General features: G+C 39.8%; 1 protein-coding gene across 6 annotated transcripts in view; it reads right to left on the bottom strand.

Annotated features, from left to right (window-relative positions):
* The window catches only part of piezo2a (piezo-type mechanosensitive ion channel component 2a), a 152,033-nt gene that overhangs the window by 38,859 nt on the left and 95,842 nt on the right, over positions 1-17,332 (bottom strand). For all 6 annotated transcript variants that reach the window (XR_015524630.1, XR_015524631.1, XM_087308995.1 and 3 more), the window contains 10 exons: positions 13,786-13,951; positions 13,409-13,652; positions 11,380-11,476; positions 10,775-10,940; positions 10,405-10,494; positions 8,059-8,180; positions 7,375-7,446; positions 6,709-6,809; positions 3,729-3,849; positions 1,643-1,708 (listed from right to left, as the gene is read on the bottom strand). Coding sequence is in view for 4 of the 6 variants with exons in the window: in XM_087308995.1 (XP_087165121.1) it covers positions 1,643-1,708; positions 3,729-3,849; positions 6,709-6,809; positions 7,375-7,446; positions 8,059-8,180; positions 10,405-10,494; positions 10,775-10,940; positions 11,380-11,476; positions 13,409-13,652; positions 13,786-13,951 (1,245 nt within the window). In the remaining 2 variants the exon portion in view is untranslated. The remainder of the gene's footprint in view (positions 1-1,642; positions 1,709-3,728; positions 3,850-6,708; positions 6,810-7,374; positions 7,447-8,058; positions 8,181-10,404; positions 10,495-10,774; positions 10,941-11,379; positions 11,477-13,408; positions 13,653-13,785; positions 13,952-17,332) is intronic.

Genomic DNA, 17,332 nt, shown 5'->3' with positions numbered 1-17,332 from the left:
CAGGCCAAATCGGGGCTTTCTTGGGGCCAGCGGCTGGCCTTTTTCGGCCCACCGAATACCTTGGGTCAAAGAAGGCCAGCCGGGGCTTCGGGGCGGAGTGAAAGGAGAGGCGGGCACAGTTTTCCGATCGCACACGAGTACATACGCCAAAACACATAAGCAAATAAAAACTAAGGGAAAGAAAACATCTGGAACAAGTTATAGGCTAAGGTCTTTTTTGCGTGTGATCGCCCTTATGTTCCTCTTTTAAATGTAAGGCTGTTGTATAAAATAATAAAGTAGTTTTAATTTATAAGTGACTTTTCTTTGCTGCGTCCTCCTCGATGTTTCAATAACGCAGAATAATTTTGACACCATATTAAACACACAGCAGACGGTAAAGCTTTTCCAGAGTTTTTGTCAAGTTTAATAGGTGTGTTTGTGCGTGTTTAGATGCCTGTGTGTGTGTGTGTGTGTGTGTGAGACCGAGGAAAAGAGCGCTCCCTTCATAGCTCAGTTGATGCCGCGCAGCTTTTTTCTTTTATTTTTTATTGTGTTTATTTATTTTGGAGATAATACACTATATGAATACAACAGAAAGACATTGAACTTTACAAATTTCGTGTCGACTTTTGTAGGCTCTAAGCAACAGTGTCATATCTAGATAAAATAGCCTGAGCTATATTGAAATGATTTAAAGAATTACAAATATCAGATATAATAAAATCACATTAAATAAATAAACCAATATAAAGCTAACAAAAGCTAGCTAGAACAATTAGGTACTGTATCAAACTGTTTTAAAGACTTATTAAACTTTCATTTTTCAAAAGCTTTTCTGAAAAAAATTTGATTTTAGATATTTTCTAAAAGCAATAAGCACCGGAGAATGTTTTAAATATTATTTATAAAGTGTTTGGATACGATGATAATAATCAAATCATGCAAACAGCATTTTCGGGGTGAGTGAAAGCAGAAACTAGGCGACCTTTTTTTCTGACTTCCAGCTGCGCAGACATACATTGTACTGCTGTACAGTAACGTGTCGTTTGTTTGTTTTGGTTGTCCTAATTTTAATAGTTGTGATGATGTGGTGTGCTTTATCTGCCTGATTCCCGCTAAAGTGGGCGGGTTGAGTGACGTTCGATTCAGGGAATGTTCTGGGGGCGGGGTTTGCGAGCTACTAGCCCGACAGTGAAAACGCGACATGATTTCGGCCTCACTGCTCAACATCCCGGGCGATTGGCCTGGCCTGGCCCGATAAAAGCCCTGGCTCGCACTGGCCCGATAGTGGAAATGCGGCTAATGAAAAGCTGCAAACATGGAGAGCTGCACACCAACGTTAATGACGCAAAGACCATCATACACACACATTTATATCTGATCATCATCATGCAGACGGATGAAGAGCAGAGTTTATTCACTTAACGTGTGTTTCCATCACAGCATATGCATGGCTTCCTATGGGATAAAAAGTGTCTCCTGCTCAGCTGTGAATGCATAGGTGGATAGACACAGCTAATGGCTGCTGGTTTCCATCATTCTACACAATATCTTGTTTTGTGTTCAACAGAAGACAAGTTTACAACCACTCGAGTGCGAGGAAACGCTGAGGAAATGTTCATTTTTAGGTGAACAGTGTCTTTAAAGAGTTAAATCTCACCTGGACTGTCAGAAAGCTCGTCCTCCGTCACTCCATCCTGATCTCCCTCTTCAACGGTCACATTCGCTGCAGAGAAAAACACAAGACTTTAATTACAGTCATTCAATTCAACTGCATCTGTATAGCGCTTTTAGCAATAATTATTGTTTCAAAGCAGCTTCACAAAAGGTGCACATTACTGCATTACACTCAAATTAAGGTTATTACTTACTATTACTTCATTAGTTACCAATACCATCAACTAATTGACAAGCAGTTAACAGTTAAAGTTATTAAATATTAACATCGTTAGCCTGCAGTTATTCAGCATATAGGTGATGTCTATGTTTAATATTTGTGTATTAAGTATTTGTGTGTGTGTGTCATTATAATTAAATAATAATTACTCTGAATTATTTTGTATGCATCTCATTTGTGTAAGCATCTCATCACGTGTTGCTTCCCAGAGGAAAGAAATCATACAAGATACAGATTTGAGTGTTTCTTGTGTTAAACTTCATCCATTTGTACGTTTCCATGGCTGTTTTTATCTTTAAAAGTGATATTTTAATATTGCAGGGAAACAAATACTCTGAATTATGCTGTTTATGATCTGATTTTCTTAAAGTGTTGCACGGAATTCATACAAGATACTGTTATGATTTGTTTTCTTTCTGTCTTTTTTTTTTCACCCTCCTCTCCGTTTGCTCAACCCTTAGCTTTCTTATTGGTTTATTATTCTGTCCATCATCATTATGACGCTCTCCGGTTCCACCAATCCCAGGACGAGCCGCAAGGATCTAAAGCCCAGTCAGACCAGTGTGTGGTGTGCGCTCTGCCTCGGCGTACCCTTTGTGCTCCACGCAATTTGTTTGTGCAAATGCTTCGTCTATTTAGTGATTTATCTCAGTTACTGTGGTAATTCCAGTTTGCTTGTTGAACTTCGATGGCTTTAAGTAACATAATATGATGGTTGTTGTGTGATTCTAAACTAAGCTTTATCGGACTTATCCGGTTTGGTTGGTTTTAGTTTAGATTGATGTTTTGTTAGATTAGTTTGAGTGTTTTGCCACCTGTGTATTTTGAGTTTTGTAGTGTAATTACTTTAGTTCAGGTGTCGTATACACTGAAGAGCTCGGTTTTTGTGTTTCTTTTAGACGCCTAGTTTAGACTTTAGATTTCAGGATAGTTTTGTTTTGTTAATCTCTTTGATTTGGCGTACACTCGTTGTTTTTGTTTAAAGATAATAATTATAAATGTTTATTTCTTTTTTTTCCCCCATTTATTATTGTTACATGTTTCAATTATTGAGTAAAAAGCTTAAATAAGAGTAACTGATCCTTGCCTCATTCTTGATCTGTCGCACACATTACACCCGTCTCACTTAAATGTTGCAGCATCCCACTTTAACATCATAAACACGTAACAGTACAGATGAAGTAAGTGTTAGATTCTACTACACTTCATTTGTTTCCCCCTTCGGCAGCTTTCAGTTGTATTTCTATCTATGATCAGATTATGCAGGCTATATTTCATGTGTTATGTCATGGTGTGATGTTGAAATTGATGATTGGGTATGTTTATTGCATGATTGCACAGCATCATATTGTTTTAATTGTACAAAGAAAAAAACAGAACAGAAGCTTTAGTGCATTCCTCTCTCTCTCGAGAGAGATTTTACTATTGTACTCCTATTATTATATGCATTTATTACCCTATTCAAGTGTCAGCAGATTAAGTGAATGTTTTATTGGCTCAATCTGGCACCCTCAGGTGTGTGTCTGAAACCCCGTCCGGCCTCATATGGGATGAATTGACCAAAGCGAATCTAACACGGCTTTCTCAAACCCAAAGAATGCGGAGGAGCAAGACTGGCCTCCATTTATAAACTACAGAGAACAGCGAATATGTTCATAGGTCAGACCTCCTGACATGTGGACATTTGTTATATTACTGAGTATATAGAGAAATCATATCAACTCAATAACTCTGGAAAGTCTTTCCATAGGTTTTGACTTAATGGTGAAAACGAGGTCTTAAAATGCACATGCATTTCTCATGTGATATTAGTAATGTTAAATTAAACATGAGCTCGATCTCTCGTTACCTTCCTTCTGCTCCCTCTTGTTTGTGTTGCTCTCGGTGTACTTTTGCCAGAACCTCCGTTTCTCCTTCCGCCGCTCTTTCATGGCGGTTTTCGAGTCCGTAATCCAGGCATGATAAACAAACTGAGGAGCAAAAAGAGGGACGTGAGATCCAGGAACACGAGCCGGACTTGAGTTTGTGTGTTTATATGCATAGATGCTTTCTAATTAACTACAGAGCGACGTTTGGAATCAGCGTCTGAGTCTGATTTAAGCACTCCTCCAGAGAAAAAGCAAACACATGCAGGGTAAAAACGGCCTCGGTCTTCCAGAAGGGGATTAAAGAGAGACGTTAAATACGCTGTTTTAGGAAAAGCGTCACTTTAGATGTTCCCGTCCGTCACAGACAGAAACACAATACACAGACAGGAAACCAGCGTTCGGGGATGTTTTGCTCCAGAGGACAGGAATTGTGATTGTGGTGTCAGTTCTGCTCCAGAAAAAGAATGATTGCACTGTTCACAAAGGAGAAAAACACAGCCTTTGTTTGACCCAACCCAGGAAAAACCTCTGCAGCTTACTCGCATGCATCTAGAGCTGGATGATACACACACCGCATATCCCTACATCCATCCATGCCATGATCAATCCATCTATTTAAAGTGCTTCCTATCTACGCGCCCATCCATCTATATATCTATGCCTTTTCATCTGTCCATCCATCTTACTATCTATCTATCTATCTATCTATCTATCTATCTATCTATCTATCTATCTATCTATCTATCTATCTATCTATCTATCTATCTATAAATTTATCCATCTAAAATGTTATCGATCTATCTGTCTATCCATTCACACAGCTATCTTTCCATCCATCCCTTCATCAATCTGTCCACCCATCCATCTATCTATCTATGAATCCACCCATTTGTCCACCCATCTATCCATCAATCCACCTCTGTCCACCCATCTATCAGTCCACCCATCCATCCACCCATCCATCCATCCATCCATCTATCTGTCCACCCATCCACCCATCCATCCATCCATCCATCTATCTGTCCACCCATCCATCCATCCATCCATCAATCCATCTATCTGTCCATCCATCCATCCATCCATCCATCCATCCATCTATCTGTCCACCCATCCATCCATCCATCCATCAATCCATCTATCTGTCCATCCATCTATCTATCCATCCATCCATCTATCCATCCATCCATCAATCCATCCATCTGTCCATCCACCCATCCATCTATCTGTCCACCCATCCAACCATCTATCCATCCATCCATCTATCCATCCATCCATCAATCCATCCATCTGTCCATCCACCCATCCATTCATTCATCCATCCATCCGTCCACCCATCCATCTATCTGTCTACCCATCCATCCATCCATCCATCCATCCAATCATTAATCCATCCATCTATCCATCCATCCATCTATCCATCCATCAATCCATCTATCTGTCCATCCATCCATCTGTCCACCAACCAACCCACCTATCCATCAATTCATACACCCACCTATCAATCCATCCACCTACCTATCTATCTGCCCACCTATCTATCTGTCCACTCACCCACCCATCGATCCATCTATTAATCCATCTATCTGTCCACCTATCCATCCACCTGTTCACTCACCATCTATCCATCAATCCACCTCAGTCCACCCATCTATTCGTCCAACGATCAATCCATCTGTCTGTCTGTTCACCCACCTATCCATCCATCCATCTGTCCACCCACCCATCCATCAGTCCATCCACCCATCTATCCATCAATCCACCTTTGTCCACCCATCCATTCGTCCACCCATCTATCTATCCATCCATTCACCCACCAACCCATCCATCCATCCATCTGTCAACCCCTCCCTCCATGTGTCTAAGTAAATTTCCTTTGATTATTTTAACCAACACAACAAAATGTTGATGTTGAATCAGATTTCTACAACACTTCTACAATGCCAGTCAAAATGATGTCACACGTTTATAATATCACCCAGCCCTGCATGCTGCTGCGATCCACAGCATGATACACTGCATTCCCAGCATGCAACTCGGCATACAGCTAAAGTGAAAATGATTAGCCCTCGTGTGAAGTTTTAAATTGTCAAACATTTCCCATGAAGATTTTTAACGTAATCAATTACATTTTCTCTTTGCCATGATGACAGCACATAATATTAGACTAGATACTCTTCAAGACACTAGTGTTCAGCTTAAACTTTATTTTACTTGGGTAATTGGGTTATTTATATATACACACATGACTATTTCACAGGAGGGCTAATAATGCATGTCTGTTAACATGACAGCCAGAAGATTGATAATCAGGATCATTTTGCACTTCATTTAAATTAGTTATTCTAGCCATGAATGCATGTGTAATGTGCGTCTGGGGATGAGGAGGATGCATGGCTGCTCAAAGGGACGGAGCTGACACTACAGCACACAGGAATAGAGGAGATATATCAGGCATGGTGAAGTACCTTGGCTGCCCTGATTATATACTGCAGTACAGTTTTGGGCAGTTTAATGACAGACTTTGGTAAAGCCAGCAAAGCAGAGGCAAACTTTCGGATAGCTCTCTATAGGAGAGGACAGAGCAGGAGTTGAGTTAGGGTCTGCGCTAATGCTGTTAGCACAATGAATAACCAAACACTGTTAAATACAGCTGAGAGAACATAACAAGAACGCACACAGACATTTAGGTTAGACACATTTAGACTGGGAATGTCTGTGCATTGACCTAACATGTAAATCACATACACTTGACGATTCATCCGTGTCTGACGTGGACGCACCTTAAGGAAGCATTTAGGTGCCTCCACAACGTCTTCCGTCATCATTATTGTTTACAGGAAAGCATAAATGTTTTCACACGTGATCTGAATGATGCGAGAGACTCTGTACTGTGGGTTGTGATCTGCAAGGTTACACCTCTAGCGTGCATGCAGTAAAGCAGTGCATTTCTGAAATATTTACCTGGAAGGCTGATCTTTTGGGTTCTTCATCCTTTCTGTCTTCATCTTCCTCCTCTTCCTCACTATCGGTCTCAAACAAGTAATAATTGCCACTTCTGACCACTAAAAAGACAACATAATAACACTTACACATCACTGGGTAAACACAATATACACACACTTTGGGAGCGAATGAAGAAACTAATTTAAATTACTTAATTTTGCGAATATATTTAGATTAAAAAATAATAAAAACAAAATGTTTTTGCTCAAACTCACTTACATTTACACTTAAATCATCTAAAAATGAGCTTTTAAAATGTTGGCATTTGGTAAATTTGTTCTACAAAAAGTATAGGAATTAAAACATATATATATATATATATTCATATATTCATTTCAGTGAATTGCCAAGGATGTTTTTGCCATTTTAAAGCTATTTAAATGATCATTTTAATGTATTAATAGTTTAATAATCGTAGAAAACAGAAAAAGAAAATGACGAACTTAAATACAAAATAATAAAACCTACATAAATAATAAATATAAATAATATAAAACGATTAAAAAAATTAAAACAGAGAAGATAAAAATCCAAACTTATCTAGAATAATCAGGTGAACACAGAGACATCTGGAAATCATTTGCATATTAATAAATCTGTAAACAAACAATAAGAGACACTAACTGGACGCATGATCAACCCACGGCCTCCACCACTGCTTCCTTTTGCCTTTCTTCTTCTCTTTGCTGCTCTCTTCTGTAACACACACACACACACACACACACACACACACACACACACACACACACACACACACACACACACACACACACACACACACACACACACACACACACACACACACACACACACACACACACACACACACACACACACACACACACACACACACACACACACACACACACACACACACACACACACACACACACACACACACACACACACACACACACACACACACAGGTCTGGTATGTGATTTGAATGTAATGCATGTAACGCCGCTGTTAAACGCAGGCACTTGTGGAATTTATGAGTCTTCAGTTTTCTGACACTCATGTTGAACTAAAGTGTGTGTTTTGATAAAGATCCACTTAAACGTGTGTGCAGGAATACACATCATTAATGGCTAGTGCAAACTCCATGCCCATGACTATATATATATATTTATATATACACATATTCGTAACTACATTTTATTTAGCTCGGCTGTTGTTGTTGTTGTGTTTTGTTATCAGTATGCACCCATGATATAAGAGTAATGCCATTTTTTAATTCTCTGCATGTTCGAACATGTAGCGGAGCTGACAATAAAGCTGACTTTGACTTGCTGTGACATAAATATACCTTCCTCCTCCTCCTCTTCCTCCTTGAGCACTGAGTGTCTTTCTCCGCTTTCCTGAGCCAGAGACAGCATCCGCTCCTTCCCTCGCTTGAACTTCTGCTGTCGGCTCTTGATGCGGTCCATCCTGACAAACACACAGAGCGGCAGGAATCTTAAACATGTTCATTCCCCTGACCCGATTTAGCCTCTCCTTCAAGAATAACAGCAGATCAACAGGCAGACATGCGAGCGTGTCGGGGCTGGAGTGGGTGTGACGGACACAAAGAAAACTCTCCAGAGTTTGGCAGAGGTTCGGTGATCTACTAACACACTGTTACTGTACAGCTCGCATCGACACAAGTCTGATGGAAGAACAATTTGCAATGTTTATTTATTTTTTTTATGGTAGCAATTACGGTTTTGATAGTGTGGTTTGTTTTTTAATCATTACTTAATTAGCTTAATTGGGTGGAAATCTATTAAACAAATATTTTAGCAAAGTTGGACACGTGCGGGTCTACAAAGCTGCACAATTCACAACGCGTGTCATGAGCAGCAATGCTCTAGCTCCTGCAACAGTGTCTCCTCTACTGGCACACATTCACACCGCACGTGCAAGCAGAGCTGAAGGAGCAAGTGTGCGTGTATAGCGCAGAAACAGTGCATAAAAATCAGTGGATTATTGATGCATTTATTTGGTTGAATTGCTACTATTTACTGTCATGCAATGTGCAATTTACTGTAATGCAAACGCTGGTAGACCCAGGGGGGAAATGATCGCGGCACTGCCGCTTCAGCGACGCTCACGCTCCGCACTGACACGCTGCTTCTGCGTGTGTTATGAAAGCTCTAATCTTCTTTCTGCTGCCAAAACAAGTTTATTTTAAACACATTTCCCAAAAATGAGGCCTTGCCCTGAAATCAATACTGTAAAACTAACACAAAGGTTTTTGTTGGCATCACTGTGTTTACAAGTGCCGAGGAAGAGCAGACTTTAAGATATGATTTGGTTTCAGTCCAACTGGGCTAGCAGTGGCCAACTGACCAATCAGAGCAGAAGCCGTCTAACCAATCAGAGCAGAGTATGACTATCTGAAAAATAACAATAGAAGAGGGTAATCTAACCAATCAGAGCAGAGTAAAGAACATCTGACCAATCAGATCAGTGTACGACCATCTTAAAAAATAACAATAGAAAAGAAGAATCTGACTAATCAGAGCAGAGTACAGGCTATCTGACCAATCAGAACAAAGGCCATCTGACCAATGAGATCATAGTATGAACATCTGAAAAACAACAATGAAGAAGGGCAATCTGACCAATCAGAGAAGAGCAGAGCAGGGTTGCTGACAGGGCAATATAACCAATCAGAGCAGTACCATCAGAAAAATAACTATAGAGTAGGGCAATCTGACCAATGAGGGCAGAGTAGATGCCATCTCACCAATGAGATCATAGTATGAACATCTGAAAAATAACTATAGAGATGGGTAATTTAACCAATCAGAGCAGAGTAGAGGCCATCTGACCAATTAGATCAGAGTACGAATGTCTAAAAAAATAACAATTAAACAGGAGAATCTGACAAATAAAAGCAGAGTAGAGGCCATCTGACCAATCAGAACAGAGGCCATCTGACCAATGAGATCAAAGTATGAACATCTAAAAAATAACAATAAATAAGGGTAATCAGACCAATCAGAGAAGAGCAGAGCAGGGTTTTCTGACAAATGAGAGTAAAGCAGGGCAATATAACCAATCATGGCAGTACCATCTGAAAAATAACAATAGAGTAGGGCAATCTGACCAATCAGGGCAGAGTAGAGGCCATCTGACCAATCAGATCATAGTATGAACATCTGAAAAATAACTAAAGAGTAGGACAACCTGACCAATCAGAACAAAGTAGACGCCATCTCACCAATCAGATCATAGTATGAACATCTGAAAAATAACATTAAAGTAAGGCAATCTGACCAATCACAGCAGGGCAGGATTATCTGACAAATGAGGGTACAGTAACAACATCTGACCAATCAGAGCACAGTACAGTCATCTAATCAGTAAAAGTCAAGCAGGGCCATCTGAGTTGAGCAGAGTATTGATATCTGAACCAATGAGAGCAAAGTAATGCCATCTGACCAATAAGAGCAGAGTGCCAACATTTAATATACGAGAGCAGAGCAGGGCTATTTGACCAAGGAGAGTGCAGAACAGACATCTAGAGCAGAGTAGGGTCATCTAACCAATGAAAACTGAACAGGGGAGTTCTGACCAATCAGAGCACAGTAGTTTTGATCTGTGTGTGTGTGTTTATGTGTAAGAAAGCAGCACACAGTGAAGCAGAGTGATTGTTTACTGAACTCACTGTCTCTTCAGCAGATCCATGGACTTCTTCTCTTCCTCGATTCTGGCTTTCACCGCCTTCACTATAGTGGCCTGGAACAACTCGGCTCCTCTGATGGAGAGCATAAGTAAATGATCAATAAACTATTCAAATTGACATTTAGATATCCTAATATTTAGGCATATATTAAGAGTTAAATGCTTTATTAACACATCCACATGCAGTTCTGTGAGCTCATTTAAAGTGAGGACAATTTAAGCTTTATAAATAACTGATAAATGAGGATTAATTAAACTGTCTTCTACAAATATGTGTTGTGTTCCTTTAATCATGAGCTGGAGATGATGATCTACAGTGCTGATCGTCTAGGGATCATGACTGGTGTGTGTACCGGGACGCCAGCAGCTGTGAGGAGCGAATATCAGCCACCACGTGCAGGAAGTAGTAGCTCATGAAGACGCGTCTCTGCAGGAGCAGGAAAGCGAAGCAGATGCTGTCCCAGATGATGCCCGCCTCGTCACTCGGCAGCTCACACTGTTTATTAGCCTGCTGCTCCGCTACACACACACACAAACGCACACACACACACAAACGCACACACAAACGCACACACACACAGTCAGGCCGAAATCTGCTAAACAGCACAGTTAATAGATATACATCAATTAATACTACAATAAAACAATCCCTTATCGCTGTCAGAGCTAACTATTACTATTATTAGTATCTTTATATTAAACAAAGACGATTGACGGTGTTTTTAACAATGCCTGCAGTATTTATTCATCTTTATTTTAAGCTAATAAATATACACCCATTGACTGTGAATGTTTATATTAGCTCAGGTTAAACATTATTTCAATCCATTGTCGATTGCTGGTTCAAGTTATTATAGTAATATAATTAATGCAGACATTTAGAAGTCTATTGTAAAGTGTTTAAAGTCACAGGACACCAAAGTTCAGAGTGTGTGTAATTGTTTGAAGCATTACTTACGCTTTGAATATCCTTTAATGGTGCAGGCCAGACTGAACAACTGGATGAGCCAGCAGTGATTCGCCACCAGTGCTTTAATATAACCACACGCCGCTATCTGAGACACACACACACACATTCATGAAGAAAAACAAGAGCATAATAACACAATGGCTGATGTTTGAACACTGTCTTGTGAATCGGTGCTGGGAGTACATGGGTACTTTCCTATGAAAGAACACATGGTTTCACTAAAGGAGACATTTGTTCACCCACTAGAGCAGGTTGCGGCAAATGCTTTCAACAGAGGTCGTCATGTCTAATTTCACATCACCTTTTGTTTGTTTGTTTGTTTGTTTGTTTAATTGTTGAGCTACAGCTGAAATTAAATGTTTCAATTAAATGTTATCAGACTTTTAAACATGTAAATACTGTCACTCGAAGATAGAGGACAAGACATCGACGAGCAAATCAAGCAAAGGCAGGTTCAGCTTGACTCGTGCATTCAGAATTAAACACCATTGTGTTACAAATGTGTTTGTTTTTATTGCAAGAAATTATTATAAAATGTAAAAAATGTATTCTTAATAATATGATTGAGGTATTGTTTCTTTTTCTTTTTTAATATAAATAAATTAGAAAATGACCATGGCAGCTTTAATGCACTTGTTTGGTATATTTACCTTCGGCCCACCCCTCAATCAAGTTTTGTTTTTTGCCCCTCCATAACAAAAAGTTTGGGGACCCCTGCCCCAGAGCCAGATGAAGATTTTTATTATTATTATTATTAAGGATGGATGCACTTTATTGAGCTTCTAATAAAAATATTCTGAATTGTAGAGCTGGAAAACCCCAAGATAGATCTTAAAGTAAGTTAGATTGGGTGAGTAAATATTGGCTAATGTTTATTTTGGGGTGAACTAACCCTTAAAAACATACCTGATTGATCGCTGATATAAGGTGCACCGATTAAAAGAGTTAAAAACAATTGACCGATCCTTATTTTAGCATCCCTACATCAGAAGCAATCGTTTATGTCAGGACACATTTGAAACCCCTCTGAGTGAGCAGATATACTCCAGGGTTTCTACAGGTCAAAGACATTTTAAGACCTTTTAAAGACCATTATGAGTGAACTATCAGACTTATACATGGCTAAACCCGTAGGACTTTTATAATTTAGGACTCACCCTATAATTAAAAAAATATATTTAATATATATATATATTTTTAAAAAATCTAAATTACTTGAATAACACTTAAATAATAACGTGTCAAACCCAACAAACCATACATACACAATTTGTTTTTCCAATGTAACTTTTCTTTGACAAGCTGAAAAAGCTATAATAAACTCAATGTGGAGTCTGTCCAGGTCAGTATCCTCACCGCATATGCTCTATAAATACATGAAGGACTTATAAATGTTATTGCGAGGAAGATAATTCAAGCATATTAATAAATAGAGTTATAAAAAGAGTTTTGTTAAAGAGATTGTCAGTGCCTGTATGGGTGTTGGGTAGTTTTACATGGACATCGGAAAATTAAGACCCAGTTAAAACGATTTAAAACCTACAACCTCATAGTTTAGTGAGTTTAGAGTCTGCATGAACCGGAAGCTGCCATTGTTTTTGTTTTGTTATTGTGACGCAGTTCCTAAAGAAACGGAATATTAAATAAGAAAACGGTGGGAGTGGCTTGTTTTTTTTCTACTGTGAGCTGATTAGATGTAGTAAAGGTTTTGGGGAGGGTTATTACAACCTAACAGACTCCTCCTCCTCCTCACCATTTCTTTTTGATGTCAGAACTGACAGCTGGAGGGGCGTGGCTGAGTATGTAGCCACGTCCAATACCTCAGACTGACGTAATCGGAGGATGCAACTCAAAACAAACAGGAAGTGCATCTTCAGATTTCAATTAAACATTAAAAGGGCATTTTTGTTTCTTAATGACACAGATGAATTGTTCAGCACAAAATAAGCAATGTGAACCAACAGCATCAATATGGCTAGGTTTAATTTGAAGAGTTTTAAAGACAGCCTGTACTCACCGAGAGGATGTTCTTCATGGTGATCACGAAGACGTTGTATGCGATGAGGAAGTCCCAGTAATGCAGGATACTCTTGATGGGTTTGAGTAAAAGCTCACCGCCGAAGATCAGGAAGTAGAAGCAGGCCACCAGATACCCCATGCAGAAGATGCTGATGCGCGTGGTGCCCGTGATGAAGATGATGGTCAGCACAAACCAGAACAGATAACTGAACACCATCACCTTCAGCATGTCCAGATACGACCTGACCGCACAAAACACAACGTTTGCATTCACAGCTAGCCATGACATGAGGAAAGGTTTGGAAAAGTTCCGGTTTAAGATGCGACACACGGATCAGATGAACCTCCACGTTCATAATGCATGTTTAATCTGACCTGCAGTGGATGAAGTCTGGGACGGGGTTGTGCTGGCTGAAGGTGGCGGCGTCCAGATCTCGACAGATCTCCACATTATCACCAGCTAACAGCTGAACGGGAGACACGCACTCCTCCTCAAACACACGGCCCTGCAGCGACGCGCACAGCAGCAGCATGAAGTCATCTGGAGACAAACACACAACACCAGGTCAAGTCTGCAGGACACTCAACCTCTTTTCTGCAGTATGTACAGGAATCAGAGTCAAATTCAACGCCTTTAAGACGTTTTTAAAGACTCTTGCATACATTTTAAGACCCCATCGCCACTTTAGGTTTCAACCGTTAACATTTTAACTAGTATATTTACTACATGCTGATGGTAAAACACGAATCCTAAACTATTCATTCATTTTCTTGTCGGCTTAGTCCCTTTATTAATCCGGGGTCGCCACAGCCAAATGAATTGCCAACTTATCCAGCACATTTTTACGCAGTGGATGCCCGTCCAGCTGCAACCCATCTCTGGGAAACATCCACACACATTCACACACACTTATACACTTTAGCCTACCCAATTCACCTGTACCGAATGTGTTTGGACTGTGGGGGAAACCAGAGCACCTGGAGGAAACTCACGCGAACGCAGGGAGAACATGCAAACTCCAATTACAGGTGAGCTAGCTGTGGCGACCCCTGATGAATAAAGGACTAAGCTGAAGGCAAGTCTGGAAACGAGCTGAATTAAAACGTTTACATTTTTTAAAATCCCGACTGAGAAGTACATCAAATATTATTTGTGTGTTTTCATGCATTTTAATCAAATTTGATGGTTTATTATTATGACAGTAACCTGTTTTATACTGACGCCTTCTGATTAAGAATACAAATCAATAATCAAAATAAAAAATAAAAAAAAATAAATAAATAAATATATATATATATATATATATATATATATATATATATATATTAGGGATGGGAAGATTAACCGATATGTATCGATACGCGGTCATGCGCGTGCACGATGCGAGTGCATCGGTTGAGCAGCAGAGGATGAATGAAATTTTGGAAGCAAATCGAGATGCATCGGTTTTTGCGAGATGCATCGGTTTTTCCGAGATACAGCTTATATTTTTAATATAGAATGTATTTTTTATTTATTAACAAGTGTTGTCAACCTGTTTTTGGCGCATAATTTAATCGACCTACATAAAGTAAGCCTTAGCAACGGATTTGCGGATGTGCACACTCACACTACAACTCAGTGTATCAGGTGTGCGGATGAAGCTAGTGGAGCGCCCTCAGAAAGCGCGAGAAGCAAAACAAACATTTTATTCCTCACTGAGTTTTAAATCTAAAGTATGGCAACATTATGGATTTAAGGATGGACGACTTGACAGGACAGATGCAATTTGCAAAATGTGCCGCGCATCTATAAAATACGCGGGCAGTACGACTAATCTGATATCTCACTTGAAGCAGCGCCACGATGTTGTTGTGAAAGCATCTTCCAGTGTTCCTACATCACTGGCTTTCGCACTGCTTGAACTGTAGCTACCAGCTCCAAAAGTGGTGAGAAAAGCACTGCAAGTTTTTTTTTCCATGCGCAAAAGTTTTGTGCGCTCTATGCCAATAACGGATGTTATTGCATTGTTCATCTGCAGGGCCGGAGCAAGCTGAACTGCTGCTCTAGGCAGAGGACGATCACGCCGCCCTCAACCCCAATGTGAAAACGAAAGTGACTGGTTATGAAAATGAAGTGACGTGTCACGGACCTCTATTCTGCCGCCTTATGCGCGGATATAACTGAGGACGCGCAGGTGTCGCGGACCTCTATTCTTCCGCCCTATGCGCGGATAAAACTGAGGACGCGCGGGTGTCGCGGACCTCTATTCTGCCACCCTATGCGCGGATATAACTGGGTGTTGCGGACGCCGCCCTCTCTATACTGCCGCACTAGGCGGTTTTAAACACCTCCTCCTGTTAATTTTTATTTAATTATAATAATAATAATATTATTAATAATAATAATGATAAAAATAATGGGTGTCACGGTGGCATAGTGGGTAGTTTGACCACCTCACAGCAAGAAGATTGCTGGTTTGTTATATTTTTATTAGCCTGTTGTTTACAGTGACAGTGATGTTTCAACGCAGCATAACACTGCTAGTTCAAGACCTTAAGTTTTGAATAATCAGTGGCAAAATATATCTTTGTAAAACTTGTTTTCATAGTTGAAAAGTTAAATCACAATTCTTGTTGTGCAATGCTAAACCTTTATGTTGAAAGAGTGCAAATATATATATTTTAATATATATTGCACTTATACATTCTGTTTATCTTGAAAATACTTAAATAATATGTGCTATATGTTCTAAAATGGCCCTCTACTGTAAACTGACACTCTGGCTCTGAGAGAAAAGCCAGTTTGTAAAAAAAAGTCTTGGTTTTGCTTGGTTTATAAATAATCAAACTCATTCAATGGCACAGCATCCTCTTTCACAAAATCTCATGAACTTGATTTAATTAGTTAGTGCTGAATTATCGCATTGTATCGTGATATGGGTGTGAATCGTATCGTGTTGCATCGCAATATGTCACAAATGTATCGCTGATATATCTGATCATATTCTTTGTATCGAGATGCGTATCGGATCGGCATTATAGCTTAGATGCCCAACCCTAATATATATATATATATATATATATATATATATATATATATATATTGAATATGGGATGTGAATATACAGACGATGGTGAAGCGACAACAATACACTTTACATTTGTGTTTGGTTAATCCAAGCTGTTCCAGTTTAAAGAGCCCATATTATGGGTTTTTGAAAATTCCCCTCCATGTAGTGTGTAACACAGCTCTAAGTGAAGTGAAGTATCCAGCTAAGGCTTAAATCTGTTAGTGTACAGTGTTTAAAACGGTTGATTCATCTATAAAAGAGTCGACTCATAGTGCTTCAAACGAGTCGCCTTGATACCGATTCATTAGGTGTTTCGGCATGACGTACGAACGAAACCAAGTTATTCACGTGCACGAGCAAACCCGGGAGATTTCAAACCTGAGGCCCCGCCCTCTGACGCAGAAACCCAGACACACACACACACACACACAAACACACAAACATGCCGGTCGATTGAAGTCACACTGCAGATGGATATTATCGAGTCTCTACCCAAAGATGAAACCTCAGCATTATAACCAAGCAGTTGGAAACTACTGGAAACTTCTGGAAGCTACATGCTACAAAGAATACTTCATCAGCGTTTGTTAAAGGAAGGATCAGTAAAGAGTAACTTACTGATGGACGTCAGGATGGGTTTCTTCCTCCATTTCTCAAGTGTAAGTACGTGCGGTTAAAGTTGCCTCGTTTACTCGAGCTTGCAAATGTATTTAGTTGTGATTTGTTACTTGTAACCGCGTGTACTGTATCAGGTTAACTCGCTATATTCTCTTATCGCGTGCAAAGTCACGTTAAAAACGCGACGCGTGCTGCTTTGTTTACGGAGCTCCATGGACGAGGGTAGTGTGTGTGTGCGTGCGCTGTCATCT

This window comes from Danio rerio, chromosome 24, assembly GCF_052040795.2.
Source record: "Danio rerio strain M-AB ecotype USA chromosome 24, GRCz13ab, whole genome shotgun sequence".
Taxonomy (NCBI): domain Eukaryota; kingdom Metazoa; phylum Chordata; class Actinopteri; order Cypriniformes; family Danionidae; genus Danio; species Danio rerio.
This window is presented reverse-complemented; position numbering and strand designations above follow the sequence as displayed.